This window comes from Sinocyclocheilus rhinocerous, unplaced genomic scaffold (assembly GCF_001515625.1).
Source record: "Sinocyclocheilus rhinocerous isolate Xijiao unplaced genomic scaffold, SAMN03320098_v1.1 scaffold1219, whole genome shotgun sequence".
In the NCBI taxonomy this organism is placed as follows: Eukaryota; Metazoa; Chordata; class Actinopteri; order Cypriniformes; family Cyprinidae; genus Sinocyclocheilus; species Sinocyclocheilus rhinocerous.
This window is the reverse complement of record NW_015634012.1, coordinates 728,643-745,951: the sequence shown is the minus strand read 5'-3', so window position 1 is coordinate 745,951 and position 17,309 is coordinate 728,643. Positions and strand designations below refer to the sequence as shown.

General features: G+C 36.6%; 2 protein-coding genes across 3 annotated transcripts in view; one reads left to right on the top strand and one right to left on the bottom strand.

Moving 5' to 3' along the window:
* Positions 1 to 3,675: 3,675 nt before the first annotated feature.
* LOC107744987 (RING finger protein 222) lies at positions 3,676 to 4,311 on the bottom strand. Its single transcript, XM_016558824.1, has one exon. It carries the CDS (start codon positions 4,264 to 4,266, stop codon positions 3,676 to 3,678), a length of 591 nt encoding a protein of 196 aa, XP_016414310.1. The 5' UTR covers positions 4,267 to 4,311.
* A 1,410-nt stretch (positions 4,312 to 5,721) lies between these two features.
* ndel1b (nudE neurodevelopment protein 1-like 1b) overlaps positions 5,722 to 17,309 on the top strand; it is a 15,516-nt gene continuing 3,928 nt past the window's right edge. The window contains exons 1-5 of one of the 2 annotated variants that reach the window (XM_016558795.1): positions 5,722 to 5,832; positions 9,170 to 9,264; positions 11,464 to 11,617; positions 15,140 to 15,288; positions 15,468 to 15,604. In XM_016558795.1, coding sequence (XP_016414281.1) covers positions 9,179 to 9,264; positions 11,464 to 11,617; positions 15,140 to 15,288; positions 15,468 to 15,604 — 526 coding nt within the window. In that variant the 5' untranslated portion in view covers positions 5,722 to 5,832; positions 9,170 to 9,178. Of the gene's footprint in view, positions 5,833 to 9,169; positions 9,265 to 11,463; positions 11,618 to 15,139; positions 15,289 to 15,467; positions 15,605 to 17,309 lie in introns of those variants that run through there. The other variant, XM_016558796.1, reaches the window with a different exon arrangement.

The window sequence follows — 17,309 nt, the reverse complement described above, 5'->3', positions numbered from 1 at the left end:
AGCGTGACACTTTTGCTCATCTCTCTCTGTTAGCGCTCATAATGAATGCTTATGTTATTGTTAATGAAGACGTGGGAGGGTTTTGTACAGTATGTACATGCATTCTCATTCCGGTTCAATACTGCATCTGTTATCACACTTTTCTAAGGTGAAAAGGCACAGGTATATGTTATCTTAATGTGATTTGTATAAATGAAGGTTATCAGATTCATGTCATTATTTACAGGTGACGGTGTTTAGCATTTATATCCAGTAATTTAAATGTTCAAGAAATTGTTCAAAACTGAATGGATGTAATAGCCATGATGGAATTTTATTTAAACCTGATGAATTGTACAGACGTAATTTTAACTGATGATTTGACCCACACAGAATCTGCACAGGTCATGTGTCACCCCAAAATCAGAAGAAACAATTAAGAATTTATACTTTACTTAAAGATCAAGAAGCTTGTATTATTTTAAATTATTAAATCAAATGATTTTCATGATGATTAAGCACAATATCATTCCCAAATGTCATTAAAACAATAAAAAAATTATGTAATGTGAAAAATAATATATTTAAGACGTGCTTGTACTAGTATGTGTAGTACTTCACTGATGCTGATTTATTTATTTTTTTTAATATAACATTAATTTTTAATGTAATGCCAAAATGCAAAAAAATATATATATATATATATATATATATATATCTTGATAGTCATAAAAATTTTAATTTTATATTTTTTTTTCTTTCGATTTTGGAGTGAGATGCCCTGACTTGGACCTGTTGTTGTGATGCTTTTCATTGCATTTTATGTACTGATTGTGGGAAATCAGTACAGAATTTAAATGGGAATTGTGTTAAATTATTATTGAACACTGTGTAAGCATTATCATACAACTCAAAATTTATGTTAAGCCAACATTTAAAGGCTTAACTCCAAGACTTAACTTAAAAGACTCCATGCAGGCCTACTAATGAGTCAAACAGATATGATTTCAAAATTTCTCTTATTACTTGCTTGAATCAAGAAAGTCATAGTACAATTATAGTAGAGTACAAATGCTCTTTTCAAAATAGGATTTGTAAAGTAAAACAGTCATCTAATGCACCTATTACAAAGATATAATTTGTACTGATACATTTATTTCTTAATTTATTTGACATTTTCAACATGAAATTATATGTTCAAAAAGAACTGATGATACAAAGAAGCCACAAATCTGTGTTTAAACAGTTATAGCAGTGACAAACTGGACTGAGGATTTCTCATCTTTTTCTCAATACACTTCAATCATCTGTTTTGGTCATTTAGGTCTTCATTTACATCATCCTGTGAAAGCCAGCAAGTTGACAGAGCATGCATTTAATTATTCCCTTTAGATAATCACGTGTGTGTTCGTTAAAACATTACCAGATAACGGAGTCAACTATGAACCAGGGATGTGTGAACAGGTGATTCAAAGGTGATTAAGTTGATCAGTGCACATTGTCCAACAATGTACAGCCCTCTTCACCCCCGCTTACCGAACTAATGTACAAATCTGCCTGTAAATCACCCTCCTCAGCTTAGCATATCAGTGAAAGAACACAGTCTGTACGGTGAAGCCTGCCGCAGTCCTTATCAGAATGTCAGAAATACATAGATATATATTAAACTCTACATTTGTAATACTTCTGGGCTAAGTGCTTTTGTTTTCTTTTGTGTTGTTCACCTCGAACTGCTGCAATAACAATGTCTACATCCTGAAATCATGTAAGGGAAGACAGGATATTGATCATCATATATTTTTAGAAAAAAGGCAAAAAGCTAGATGTTTAAAAAACTGAAGTCTGGTGATTATCTCTATATAAACTCAAACATCTCTTGTTCTTACAAATTATGTTGACTATAGGCCGATAATCCATATTAATTTTATAGCTTTATAATGTATGTCAGCAAAAGACTGTATATGTAAAAGTCAGATATTTTATCATGAACTTTTATCATTTTTTATTTCATCGAATACTTCCGAAACCAAATGATCTGGGCTATGTAACTCATATTCATTTTATAGCTCTATACTCAAGGTGCGGTCACATTAGTGTCATTCTGGTGAAATTTTGCAGGCAAAAAGCTCACACAGAAGTCACTTTTAAACCAAGGAGCTTTCTGTTGGTCAGTGCTGCGAATCAGCATGATCCACTTCAAACCGTTGCAAAACTTGCATAGGGAAACACACAAAATTCCCAATCATGTGGATTCCTATGGACCCTTTTCACATTTCTCAGGTTCTCAGAAGAGGAAGTGGTGAACTACAACAGTATATTTTTTTGCTTTTCCATTTGCCCCAACATCAAAAATCCATGATAGCATTTCTATGTCGTTCCAAAAGAGGAAAAATATAGAGATTGGGTCTTTTCATCAGCCCGTGAAAAGGGTCCATTGAAATGACTGGCAGAAGTCACTTTTAAACCAAGGAGCTTTCTGTTGGTCAGTGCTGCGAATCAGCATGATCCACTTCAAACCGTTGCAAAACTTGCATAGGGAAACACACAAAATTCCCAATCATGTGGATTCCTATGGACCCTTTTCACATTTCTCAGGTTCTCAGAAGGGGAAGTGGTGAACTACAACAGTATATTTTTTTGCTTTTCCTTGCCCCAACATCAAAAATCCATGATAGCATTTCTATGTCGTTCCAAAAGAGGAAAAATATAGAGAAAATATAGGTCTTTTCATCAGCCCGTGAAAAGGGTCCATTGAAATGACTGGATTTTCGACTTTGAAAAGTCACAACAGAGGTAAATGTGACTGCACCTTTACAGTACATCTCATTGGCGTGCATTTCACCGAAAGAAATTGATACTTCAAACTGAGAAATCCATTAACATCACTTGAGCTATGAAAGAGCAACCTCTAAGCAATATAACTGTTCTCTGTGAGAAGACACAATGGGGTGAACTATAGTACAAACTGAAATGCATTGAGATAGCATTGCTGTACAGGTACGTCACAGAAACACTCTCCCATCAAGTAATGACTGTTAACTTGCGCGGAATGTGAGGTATTAGTCATTTCAGGGCTGGAATTAGCTGAAGAAGTTCGCTTGCCCCGTGTGACAAGAATTTCTGGACAAGCGAGGGTGTGTTTCATTCCTTCCAGGCAAAGCTCAAAGTAAAGCCTCATCACACCATTCCCCGTCCTCCTTTCTCAAACTTGTGTCCATGGTAGTTGTAATTGAATCCCACCGTGTTTCTCCAAGATCAAGTGACAACCAGATGACCGGCTCATCTTTTCTTCTTCACGTTTAAATGACCCAGTCTCCTCACAGTAACTCGATGAGGGAAGCGTGTCAGGCTCAAGATCAACTCTATTTTCCTAACAGCTTTTTGCATTCAGATCTAGAATAAAGCACGTGTTTATTTGTAAAGTAACACTATATATTTGAGTGTTTTGTAAGTTAACCCCCTCCATATGCCTCCTATCCTCCCAAGACATTCACAAGACATGCCAGAACAAGCCTTGGAAAAGATCTCACAATAACAGTCAGATCTTCACAAAACATTCATTGTGACTTGTGAAACCAGTCAACACATCTCGTTTTCAGTGAGACACATGCGAAAGTATGGATTAATAATGATATATAATACTCTTAATGCGACTGATCTTACATGAGGTACCACATAGTAGCAGTTCTGGACACTTTATGCCAACAAAACCCATGGAAGTGTGGCAGCCACCAGAGCCAGTAAGGTGAAAGTGATCATTAGGATCAGAAGGCAGCAGGAGATGGTGCAGAGCCTCTGTCCATTGCTGCTGTAGTCCTGTTGCATGCCTGAAGTTGTCCCAATGTCAATAACATCACCCTCTGTCATGGGTCGACCCAACTCACTTATGATGAACACTTCTGAAGCGTCTTTAGGACAGACGAGTCTTCGTCTACATAGTCTACATGAAATTCTCTTTAGACACCTGCAGATACAGCCAAGACCTCCAATATGAGACCCAACAGGGAATACAGGAGTGCGTATAGATGGTAGCTCCAATGTCTTTCCAATCCTTTTGGCTTCAGCCGTTGAAACTGTGAATCCGTGGAGCTTTGTGATGAATGTCAGGTGTCTGCAGACGGGGCAGATGATATTATCCCGTTTAATGGATCCGTTCAGGCTGGTGTTCACCAGAGTTAGTACTAAGCAGTCATGGCAGAAGTGATGCCCGCAGCTGAGCGCCCTGGCGCTGTCCGAAAGACTCTCGTAACACACCGGACACTCGCTGTCCTGAGCCTCCTCATCCATGTCTCTCCGGTTTTAAATAACTCCACCTGGATCCCCTCGACTGGCTCTGAGATGCTGGACTGCGAGCAGACGCACACTGGCGCAGGTAACTGATACTCCCGTAAGATAACATGCTCGCGCCGTGACGACACAGCCGCTGTCACGCCAGAAATGTTGAAAAACTAGATCTGTTGTTAAAAGAAGATGAAACTAGAACCAGTTCAATGTAAACAGTGCAGTTGTGCAGTTTTCAAGTATTATTAGTGTCGTTTGTTTGGTGTGTGTGTGTGTATATGTTTTTTCCCTAACATATACATAACATTTACACATAGCCTGCTATAACAGCTACTACATTCTATAATTTATAGAATTTAATTAACTGTCACCCGTCCCCTCAGTGGAACGCCTAAATTCACTATATTACAATAAAATCCTAATCTAATCATGACAAATATCGTTGGAAAGGTCTAAGACTCCTAAATAGATATTTTACCATTTTTTGTTAAAAAATTATGTAGGAAAAGTAATAGATTAATTTATGACAAGAGTGCACCTCAAAAATCTGCATCATAACAGGAGTTCTGACCTTTGTCACAAAAAGCCTTCTTCGTTGCCGGTTTCTCTATCACACTTAAGCAATCATCAGAAATTATATATCAATTGAAAACTTAAAATCTCAAAATCCATCCTTTGAAAACCATTTTAAAATCAGACATTGCATTACCATGAAAATGGTACATCAAAATCATGTTACAAAATGTTTTAGTTCATGAATTATTTAGTTTAGATCGTGCACTTTCACGACTATGTTCAAAAATGTGAGTGACAGTTAAGGGGTTCATAATAATAATAAATTCTAGTTATTTATTATTTAATTATTATTACAACAATAATATTAATGCATTATTATCATTATATGTTATTATATGGACATTACATGGCAATATTTATAGAGAAAAATAAACAAAAAGAGAAAATGTGTTTATAGAGAAAAAAATAACATAAAAATAAACATAGGCTACTTTCATTATTTTATTAAATATTTTCGATAATAATATTAATAATAATAATTAGTAGTAGTAGTAGAAGGAACTATTTATTGAGAAAAATAAAAAATATTTATTAATTTATTTTATGAAATATTTTCAATAATATGATAATAATAAGAGAGAGAGAAATGAAAAAGATTCTTAAATGCACAAAAAATAAAACCGAAAACAATAAGTGGTAACAATAACAATAAATAGTCACACAAAGAAATTTGAATAAACTAAATTTAATGGAGAAAAATGAAAAAAAAGTTATTTTTTTTAACTAAACATAATATGTATATTTCAAAATTATATATATATATATATATATATATATATTTAGTTTCAGACTCTATGCGTCATAAATAAGAATGTGCTTCGCGTGCGTTTCACTGAAGTTAAAATGACGCAATGACGCAATGACGCGGTGTCGTCATCTTACCGGAAGCTGAAGAGGGAAATCAGTGGAGTCGCGTTGGCATTTCTATCAGCCGACGCTCGAGCGCAGAGGAGACATCGAGCCTGTTCGCCGACTTCAGGAGTAGGACATGATAAGGTAGACATTTATGATTTAATCAGTGATAATTATACACGCCGTACTCGATGAGAAATGCGAGGCTTTATCATTTAACCAGACTGTTATCTTAAGCTGTCATTCTCTGGCCAGTGAAGACCAACAGTTTCCGAAACCTGATTTTTCATGTGCCGGTTTCTTCTGGCGTAACGTTACAGCCAAAACGCCTTTGCTTGACCGAAGTATATCGCTGGGAATTTAAACCGCCGTTGAATGAGCTTTGAAGGCAATTATTTAAATGATACAGACTCGATATTGACTTTCATTTATAAATGTTGGTCACATCCGCTGGCCTGCCGGGAGAAACGTCAACCTGGAAGATTCACGTCCGCTTTTATTCGCTTCTCAGCGAGTCAAGATTCTCGCCTTCAGTGAACTGTGCTTGTTTTGCTAATGTTAAGTATTACATCTCATCCTCGTGATTGTTTTTGAGTTGAACGATGACCGCTAGTCGTCTTCTGGTTTGGTCATCTGACGTCATTGGTCTTACGTCATGTACATCTCTAAGTAGGTATTTATTTTAATTACGCGAACGCTATTTTTTCTGTTTACGTGATGTGATTAGGTTCTTTCATCTGTTGTCAGTTATCTTGCGCTATAACATTAATGATAAATAGTACATGTATGTCTTGTACATTTATACAGAGATAAGTTGTACCTTTTAATGTATGAAAACAGTTGTTTGTATTCGGTTTACATTTTGTGACATTTGTCATCTGATGCCATTTCTGTCTTGTCACACCTAAATATATTATAAATAAACACTACGATGTTGCATTAGACACTTACATGTATGAAGCTGACTGTAAATATACTACTTGAAAGCAGGGCAGATAACTTAATGGTTGCACAGATCTCGTCCTCTAATCTTTGAGGGTATGTCACATGTTTATAGTGTATTACTCAGCAGGAGGGTGTGTGCTGAAATTGTGATTTTGGAAATAATGTCATCCTTGGAAACAAAAATCTGGCCTTTCCTCTGAACCTCTGACTGTGCGTAGCTACTGGCGAAGAGTGTAGGTTGCGGAAAGCATTGCGTTAGACAGGAACCATCCCACTGTCCTGTGGTGTGGGACAGGCGCTCTGTGGCCGGACAGATGGCCTCACTGTCAGGAGTCAGTTTGGGAGGGGCGAGGTACTCTGCATGGTGGCTTAAGACATTATAAATGACCACAATTGAAGTGACATAAGTTTTGACGGCCCTCAGGAGAGCAAATCCCACTGGAGCCCCATTCTGCTCCAGAGTAGAAAACCACTGCTGCTTTTGTGTTTTGATGGCTTTATTATTATGCACACCTGTGATTTTGTGTGTTTCTTTAGCATATGTTGTTTCTTTAAATTAGAGAGCGATCTATAGTCATTTTCGTTCATTTTTTAAATCAGTATTTTTAATTGTCTGCTTAATCTGTTCTTTAATATTGTGCCTGCCCATAAATGGCGCAATTTGTTGGGTCTTTAAAGAATAGTAACTGACGCCACTATTCCATCACTCAAAACTTAGGCCTATTTCATTTATCTTTTGACCTTTTAAATTATTTGACATTGTACTTAAGTATTACACTTATTCTCAATTAAACAATAGAATTTTAAACATACAGACTTGACCTAATGCAAAGAAAGTTTAATATTGTGACATTTACTTAAGAGTATTTATCCTGTACATTAAGTATGATCACTGAAATCTTAATTCAAAAGTTTCAGACCTGACATAAATATGGACAAGCAAACTGACAATAATGAGGGTGCGACAGGTGTTTTAGTTTTCTATTCTTTCTATTTAAATGGGTCATTTGGTTTGGAAATCCCTCATAGTTATTTAGAGCAGGAATCTAGAAGCACTGGGTCACAACATGTGACACTCCTGAGAACCCGGAAAAGAATCTGGAGTATTGCGGAGATGTGTGGAATATTTCTGATTGTTTTTGAAGCAGATCAGGTTTGTCTGCTGCCAGTTGGGTCACTGATAGAGGCCTTGAGCTGAATGAAACGGATGATTTCGGCTTAGAGCTCTTCATCATGTCAGATCTAATGAGTGATTGCATACGAGAAGACCTGCTATGATAGGAATTAATTGGATGAAATTTTCAGAAAAACACTGGATTTCTGTGCTGCTGGTCAAACAAATGATGTCCCAAAACATGGCAAGGATGAAGAATGTTAATGAGAGGTCATTTTCAGTCACACGTTTGTGCCTCTATAACTCAACATCCAGGTGTGCTTAATGGTTTTAAAAGGACAATATCTGTAGCCATTAATCTTATTCTGAGCAAGCTTTTATGTATTGAAGAACTGCTCTGTCCTTCTGTGATAAATGGCTTCACATTTGATTTCTAAAAGGCTTGTAATCTCTATAAACTGAAACTGTTGTCCTTTACTTACTTCCAAGTTATTCCAAATATGTTCTTTCTTCCGTGGAACACAAAAGGAGATCTTACACTGGATATCCATGATTTGACCATAAAATGATTGATGTGAGGGTGAGGAAATTAACAAAATCTTCATTTTTGGGTGAACCGTTTCTTTAACATTATCCAATATCCAAACCTATTAGACTTTCATTCATCTTGAAAACACAAACATAAAAGACATGCAACGTGAGATACTTCTGTCACACCAACAAAAGTCCACTCAACAAAAACTTTAAGATTCAAATGTAATCAATATGAATCCAGCAGTTTAATTCAAGTCTTCTGAAGAGACGTGGTTTAAATTAAACCTGTCCATCATGTAAAGCGATTGTGTCTTTTCTGAAGACTTAGATTAAACCGCTCAGTTCACATGGATTACTTTACAATATCCTCATAAACTATTTGAAATGTTAGAGTTTTGGTGGAACAGGCTTTCAGTAGACGGACAGAAATCCCTCAGGGTTTGTTAAAAATACCTTCATTTGTGTTTCGAAGATGAATAAAAAGTCATACAGGTTTGGAACTACATGAGGCTGACTCTGAGTAAATGATGACAGAATATTACTTTTTGGGAGAACTATTCCTTTAAGATACTATAAACATTAACATCATGATTTTCTGTAAAGCTGCTCTGAAACCATACTGTGAAAAGCGCAATACAAATGACGAAACTGAAAGGCTGCAACTTGTAAAACTGTGAGCTTGTAAAGGACCAAGTCAGTCATGTGAGCTTGGTAGAGAGCCAGGTGAACAAAGTGTTATTGGACGTGTGTCAAATGAGGACACGCACCATGGACCCTCAGCCTGTGATCTGTTTGTGGGGTTGTTCCGGGACAAAACTGTAGTAGTAGGTGCAAATGAACAAGCTCTGTGTCTCTCAGGACTGCTCTAATTCCCATCTGCTTCCACAGGTCTCCACCATGGACACAGAGATGATGCCGAAATTCTCCTCGAAAGACGAGGAAATCGATTACTGGAAGTGCTTGTCTCTGAAATACAAGAAGAGGTAGGCTGAAGTCATTAACTACTAAATATAGCAACCAGCTGAGCTTTTTACAATAGTGTGCTGTTTATCTTCACATAAAAGCCATGGGGAGTCAACCTTTTATGTTCAGCCAAACAATGCTAATTGGTTTTTAAAATCTTTGTCCTCAATATTTTAGTTCAACTTTGGCTAGCTGAGACAATAATGATTGTTTCTGTGTTCATACCTACAATCACAAGCCCCCGCGGGTGGTGAATGGCTGTAAATATGACTGCAGCACTTTTTGCCATGGAAAAACAGAGAAAATGCCACAACACAGAGAGAGCCTTTCACTGCCCTTGACAAAAGAGACCCTCTGTTAACCTGAGAAGATGTTCCATGGCTCCAGCTGTTATGTTTGGTGTCTCACAGTCTCATTTATTAAAATATGCCATGCTTGAAACATCATAATATGCTCCTGGTTACATTCTAGTTCGGCGTGATTTCTTTTTAAAGTTTCAGTTGGTTTATGTGATCGGTGAAATATTATGTGATCTTTCTCATTCCCAATGTTATTGTTAGGAAATCCATATATTTTGTAGTTTCAGGCCCAAAACGCTAGTACATGAATTGTCTGCGTATCCTCCTCTGTTCTTCAGCTTAGACCGTGTTTTTGACTTGACCAAAAGTGGCCCGAGAGTATCTCTGATCTAAAACAGAGCTCACAGTTGGTGCTGGCGCTAATGCTGACCGTGTGTCTGTTGGTGGTCTCTGTCTGTGCCGCTCTGAACTCCTACACCGTTTCAGCACATGCACATGCTCCTCCTGAGCTGTGGTTTTACAGCCCCAGAGCCTTGGTGGAGCACAGGAAGATCTCAAATCCCAGGAATTTCCTGCTGAGGAAGGAGCAAAACATGCTTTCCTGGAAATACTCAACACAAATGAGTGGGCATTTTAAAGCCCCTTTAACTCACTTGACAGAACATCAAGTCTTAAAGACGTAAGCAACCACTCACATTTACTTTAGAAAAGGTAAGGAGTAAAGACATGGTTTATTCATAGATTCTTTGCCATTCAAAAATTGAGTCGCTAAGATTTTGTTTTGGAAAGGTTTCTTATGTTCACTATGGCTGCATTTATTTGATCAAAAATACAGTAAAAAACAGGAATGTTGTGAAATATTATTACAATTTAAAATAACTGTTTTCTGTTGTAATATATTTACATTTTTAATTTATTCCTGTGATGCAAAGCTGAATTTTCAGCATCATTACTCCAGTCTTCAGTGTCACACGATCCTTCAGAAATCTAATATCTAATATGCTTCTAATATGCTGATTTGTTGAATAGAGCCTCTTTCAATGAATAGACCATCATTGAACAGCATTTATTTGAAATGTAGCCATCTTTGTATCATTATAAATGTCTTTACTGTCACTTTTGATCGATTTAGTGCGTCCTTCCTGATTAAAAGTATTAATTTCTTTAAAACAAAAAATCTTACTGACCCCAAACTTTTGAATGGTACTGTATAATAATCCCAATCTCATAAAGGACTGAAAATGTGCTTTTGAGCAGCTTCCTCTTGTCGAGTGAGTGTTTTAATGGTTTGTGCTGAGAAGGCAGGTCCGCACATGTCTGGTATTTCAGGGAAGGAAGGTTCCCTCTGCACATGACAGCATGAGGCTGGGGGGAAGTGACCAGGGTTAACGGGAAGTGTCCTGCCTAAAAGAGCTTCGGAAACGCTGTCTAAAAACAACCAAGACCATGCATTCAGTCTGTTGAGCTCATTTCCTGCTGCCAGACCTCACTATTCATCTCAAGTCTGCCTCTGACCCCTGACCTTTAAGGGCTCAAAGTGCACATTTGGCTGTGCAGATGCGTTAAGTAGATCTTTTTCATAACTGCATCATTTCTGCCCATGAGATGTTCCTGATATTCAGGAAGTGCTGACTTCTGCTGTGTTGTTATTGTTGGACATGGTCAGGTAACGGGTGTCCTGTGTTAAATTGGTCTTAGGACCTCCAGAGTGGCTCCAGTGTGAATAGCCACAGCCCTGAGTGACTGTAATTCATTATCTGTTATAGCACCAGCTGTCAAGGCCTGAATGCTTAGATCATGTCAGCTCTTTTGTTGCAGTCTGGGTGTCAATTTGCATTGCATAGTTAATGTGATGAATGTGCCGCCGCTGCTCCAGATGGCTGGTGACGTGTGATTTTTGATATGTTTGCGTATCTGCAGTTGTCATGACGCTCAGGAGGAGCTGCAGGAGTTCCAGGAGGGCAGTCGAGAGCTGGAGGCCGAGCTGGAGGCTCAGCTGGGTCAGGCTGAACACCGCATCCGAGATCTGCAGTCAGAGAACCAGAGGCTGAAGAGCGAGGTGGACACACTCAAGGTAGGACAAGAACTGAAATTTCTTTGCTCTTTTGAAATGACACAAAATCTCTGTCCTCAGACCATTTGTGACCCTGGACCACAAAACCAGTCATAAGGGTAAAATTGAGATTTATACATCATCTGAAAGCTGGATAAATGAGCTTGGCCGAGATACAACTATTTGAAAATCTGGAATCTGAGGGTGGAAAAAAAATCAAAATACTGAGAAAAGCACCTTTAATTTGTCCAAATTAAGTTCTTAGCAATGAATATTACTAATCAAATCTGAGGGTGCAAAAAAATCAAAATACTGAGAAAAGCACCTTTAATTTGTCCAAATTAAGTTCTTGGCAATGCATATTATTAAACAAAAATTAAGTTTTGATATATTTACGGTAGGAAATTTAAAAAAAAATTCTTCATGGAACATGATCTTTACATAATATCCTAATGATTTTTGGCATAAAAGAAAAATCGATAATTTTGACCCATACAATGTTTTTTTTGGCTATTGCTACAAATATACCCCAGCGACTTAAGACTGGTTTTGTGGTCCAGGCTCACATTTATGGAAAGTGAATCTCATGAAGCCTGTCAAGCATGTCCAAGTCATATTTTATTCCAATATAAAAAGAAATACAAAATTAGATTTTTCTTAAAAATAATTAACTTAAAAGTCATTTTTATTTTAAATAAAAACCTTTAAAAAGTAAAAAAAAAATTACCTATTGCTACAAATATACCCCAGCGACTTAAGACTGGTTTTGTGGTCCAGGCTCACATTTATGGAAAGTGAATCTCATGAAGCCTGTCAAGCATGTCCAAGTCATATTTTATTCCAATATAAAAAGAAATACAAAATTAGATTTTTCTTAAAAATGATTAACTTAAAAGTCATTTTTATTTTAAATAAAAACCTTTAAAAAGTGTAAAAAAAAAAATTTAATTAATAATTTTATTCAGCAAGGATGCGTTAAATTGATTAAAAAGTGACCAGAAAGACATTTGCAATGTTACAAAAGATTTATATTTCAAATAAATACTGTTCTTTTGAACTTTCTTTTTTTTAATACATCAAAGAATCCTGATGAAAATGTATTGCTGTTTCCCCATAAATATTAAGCAGAACAACTGTTTTCAGCATTGATAATAATGTTTCATGAGAAGCAAATCAGCATATTAGAATGATTTCTGAAGGATCATGTGACACTGAAGATTTGAGTAAGGATGCTGAAAATTCAGTTTTGCATCACAGAAATAAATTATATTTTAAAATATACATAAGAAATAGTTATTTTAAATACTAATGTTTCACAATATTACTTTTTTTACTGCGTTTTTGATCAAATGAATGCAGCCTTGTTAAGCATATGAGATCTTACTGACCTAAACTGAAAGCTAGTGTTTTTTGCATTGTGACATTATTTTTAATAAAATTTCATTTTACCACCCAAATGAATGTATTTAAACTGTGATGTAATTATGCATAATGGTAGTATTTGTTATACTTCATTTAGTTTTTGCAGTTATATTTAAAAATGCTTAATTGTCATGAGATTAGTGTCACAATGTCAAAATCTTAATTGTTCTAAAATAGGCTTTGTTTTATATGTACAAATTATATAATTGCAATGTTACAAAAGATTTATATTTCAAATAAATACTGTTCTTTTGAACTTTCTTTTTTTTAATACATCAAAGAATCCTGATGAAAATGTATTGCTGTTTCCCCATAAATATTAAGCAGAACAACTGTTTTCAGCATTGATAATAATGTTTCATGAGAAGCAAATCAGCATATTAGAATGATTTCTGAAGGATCATGTGACACTGAAGATTTGAGTAAGGATGCTGAAAATTCAGTTTTGCATCACAGGAATAAATTATATTTTAAAATATACATAAGAAATAGTTATTTTAAATACTAATATTTCACAATATTACTTTTTTTACTGCGTTTTTGATCAAATGAATGCAGCCTTGTTAAGCATATGAGATCTTACTGACCTAAACTGAAAGCTAGTGTTTTTTTTTGTTTTTTGCATTGTGACATTTTTAATAAAATTTCATTTTACCACCCAAATGAATGTATTTAAACTGTGATGTAATTATGCATAATGGTAGTATTTGTTATACTTCATTTAGTTTTTGCAGTTATATTTAAAAATGCTTAATTGTCATGAGATTAGTGTCACAATGTCAAAATCTTAATTGTTCTAAAATAGGCTTTGTTTTATATGTACAAATTATATAATATAATGTTTTTTTCTTCTTCATTATTTTAGGGTATAAATGCGACCTGCCAGTTTGTGTAGCAATCACCCTTTGATGTCACAAACCATGAGAATTATAACTTACTTAGGGTTAGCCAGTCATAACAGAGGTCATGTTTTAGGTACTAATAACCTGATGATGTGTTTGAGAGCATGAAGAGTATGCAGTAACTGGACTTCATGGAAATAAAATGCTACAAAAGTATACAGTTCGGCTTCTTTATGGGTACAAAATCACTTAATGGCAGAGGTACCTCCACACACCTTTAATCGGCTGATTTATCTGTAAAGCATCAGCAATGCTCCAATTTCCAATTGTGCTTCTTGGACAAGAACATTGTGCTGTTCTGTGATGCAGCATTGTCCAGTGTGAGAGCTGTCGAGGGTCTCTGTTAATCCAAAGTGTGCTGTAATTGGATTTCAGGATGAAGAGGAAGAAAATAGAAGGCTAATGGCTCAGCAGAAAAGTTCACATATAGCACAGTTGTTCCTCGAAGACCCTTAAAGAAATATCTTCTTAATGGCTTGGGTTTAGGTAGACCCGGCACAGAGGCTGTGATTTAAAGTGCTTGCTTGTATTTTGTGCAAGGTCTCCTTACACAAATTAAATTTGATCTTGTTGCTGTCCCAGAAAGCATGTTCATTAAGTGATCGCATTCTCAGAAACGCTAGACTAGTAGCCTTTGCCCACTGACCTTGCATTTGTTTTGGAGAATATGGGACACCCATTATTTTGCCATGGCCCAAAACAATGCGCTTATTTAGAATAAAAGAAATGAGGTGGAAAAAGTAGGTTACCTACAGAAGTCGGAAGGGTTGCCATGTGCACCAGTGATCCTCATTTTCCCGTTGCTCATTAAAGGGGCAATTCAACCAAAAATGGAGTCAAATGCAAGTAAAAAATAGCTTTTTTTCCCCTTAAGAAACTGATACAGACTTGTTGCTATTGAGCCACTGTGAGAAAAAATAAATCTGTTGTCAAAGAGGTTTGAGCTTGATCCAGAACGTCTGTAATTTGGATAGGATTGAGCTCTCTGTAGTTATAAGCTGGGGATGTCTGGATGTGGGCGTTACAGTAGGACATGTGGTCTTGTTATGGTTTTGACTCTTAATTTTTATATGTTTGGTACAGGAACACAGAAGGAAAAATAGTCCTTTCTGAATAGGAGTGTGGAATCCTTAGTTTTTTCTCACCTGCCATTGGCAGAAAGTTCAGGTTGTTTCTGATGGTGACTCAGACTGTGTCTCTCCTGTGTCCCTGACTGCAGGAGAAACTGGAGCAGCAGTACGTGCAGAGCTATAAGCAGATCTCCATGCTGGAGGACGACCTGGTCCAAACGCGCGGCATCAAGGAGCAGCTGCACAAATATGTCAGGGAGCTGGAGCAGGCCAACGACGACCTGGAGAGAGCTAAGAGGTACATGACAAGATCGTTTTGTCATTCTAAACTAACTTGGCTCTGAGTTCCTGGATTGCTAGACTACTTTATGACAAGACTAGCCTACATGTTACCAATGCCCAACAAGCATGGTGCAAGTGTCATGCTGAAGATACATTTAGGTCAGCATGTTTAAAATGACAACCTGGATTGTACAGGGCCACCATCACATCTCTGGAGGACTTTGAACAGAGGCTAAACCAGGCGATAGAGCGGAACGCCTTCCTGGAGAGCGAACTGGACGAGAAGGAGTCTCTGCTGGTCTCAGTGCAGAGGCTGAAAGATGAAGCTAGAGGTAAACTTTATGACAGGCCATACTTCATTTCACAGCATTGCCATTAAAGGTATAATAGCTGACATTTCCTCAGTTTTTCAATTTGACATGATGCGGAAATTATGAACGACTCTTCTTCACTATAATGACATGTATCCGAGTGAAATGGCTTATCAAATGAGGCAAAAAAATGTAATGCAATGCTTTTGGACAATACGTTAGCACAAAAAAGGTGATGTGCAAAGATACATCATTTATAAGAAACCCTACAAGTTGTGTGTATATTAATGCACTTATAATGGAAGTCAAGCATTTTTGTGTGCCAACACAGAAGTTTGCATCACCCTGGTTCTCTTGACAAAAATCCAATAGGATTTTTTTTTTTCCATTAGCTTTTGGATTATTGCAGAAAATAAGCTCTGTGACCAACAAAAGCTTGTGAATCACAATCTTCAGGAAAAGCATCATTTAAAGGGGTCATATGATGCTTTTTTAAAGATTATTATTTTGTGTATTTGGTGTAACAGAATATGTTGACATGCTTTAATGTTCAAAAAACACATTATTTTTCAAATACTGTACATTATTGTAGGTCTCTTTCTCTCTCACACACACACACACACACGATGCGCAACACTCCGCATTTGAACAGTCAATAGCAAATACTTAAACTAATAACAAAACAGTAGCTGATTCAGAAGCGCCAGATTGTCATAGCAAAGTCAGAATTACCTCCTCTCCTAGGTTCACGAAACGGTCGTCCATAAAATGCATTGCTGTTCTGTTGTAAGTGATCCAAATAAAGTGCTTTTGCTTTCGCACTGAAACACACAGCGTCTCCCTGACATGCTGCTTCAACACTAACTGCGGTTACTGACACCATGCCTTCTTTCTTTGCGTGCACATTTTGCGGGATTATGCAAATATTTCCACATAGTGGGGTAGATATGTGGGGGCGTGTTAGAATGAGCCGTTTTAGGGGGGCGTGGCAGAGTCTTAACTTTGATAAAGAATATCTCTTTGGTTTTGAGACTTTAGTCTTTGCAACTTTAGGGATCTTATCTATGCACAATCAGCTTGTAACACTCCAAAGAGAAAGGAAAACTTGAAATCGCATCATATGACCCCTTTAAGAATTCTGAAGCCTTAATAAAAATGGCAGAAGTAAAAAGCTAAATGTAGGCTATTAATTAAACTACACCACGGTCACATGACTTTAACGTCACCATCATTAAGCTTCAGATAACTTTCACTCTTTATTTAAAAAAACTTTTTTTCTAAAACTTTAAGTTAGAAAGGTTTCCAAGAGCATGATTATAAGCATAAGGCAGTGAAAGTGGACTAGTGAGTATATGAGTTTACATGATGATGTTTAATGTCTCGATAACCTCTAGTCCCATTTAGGCACTTATTAGCAGCCACCTTTTTCAAGAAAAGCTTTTTCTAAAAAAAAATAAAATAAAAATCAAGTGGGGTATTACTGATTTTGTAGAATAAAACATGATAATATCTTGAGCTTGTGTGAGCTACAGACTTTTTTTAGGCATTAACCAAAAACCGAAAAAAAACAAACAAACTTGACTTCAGGCCGATGGAATTGGAAGTGCTAAAATTCCAACTCATTCCCAGGTTTTGGCCTAAAAAGTACTTGCTTCCCTACAGCACTCTATTCTGGACGAAAAGTGAAGCTGAAATGTCAAAAAACTGAAAATGAATGGTCAAACTA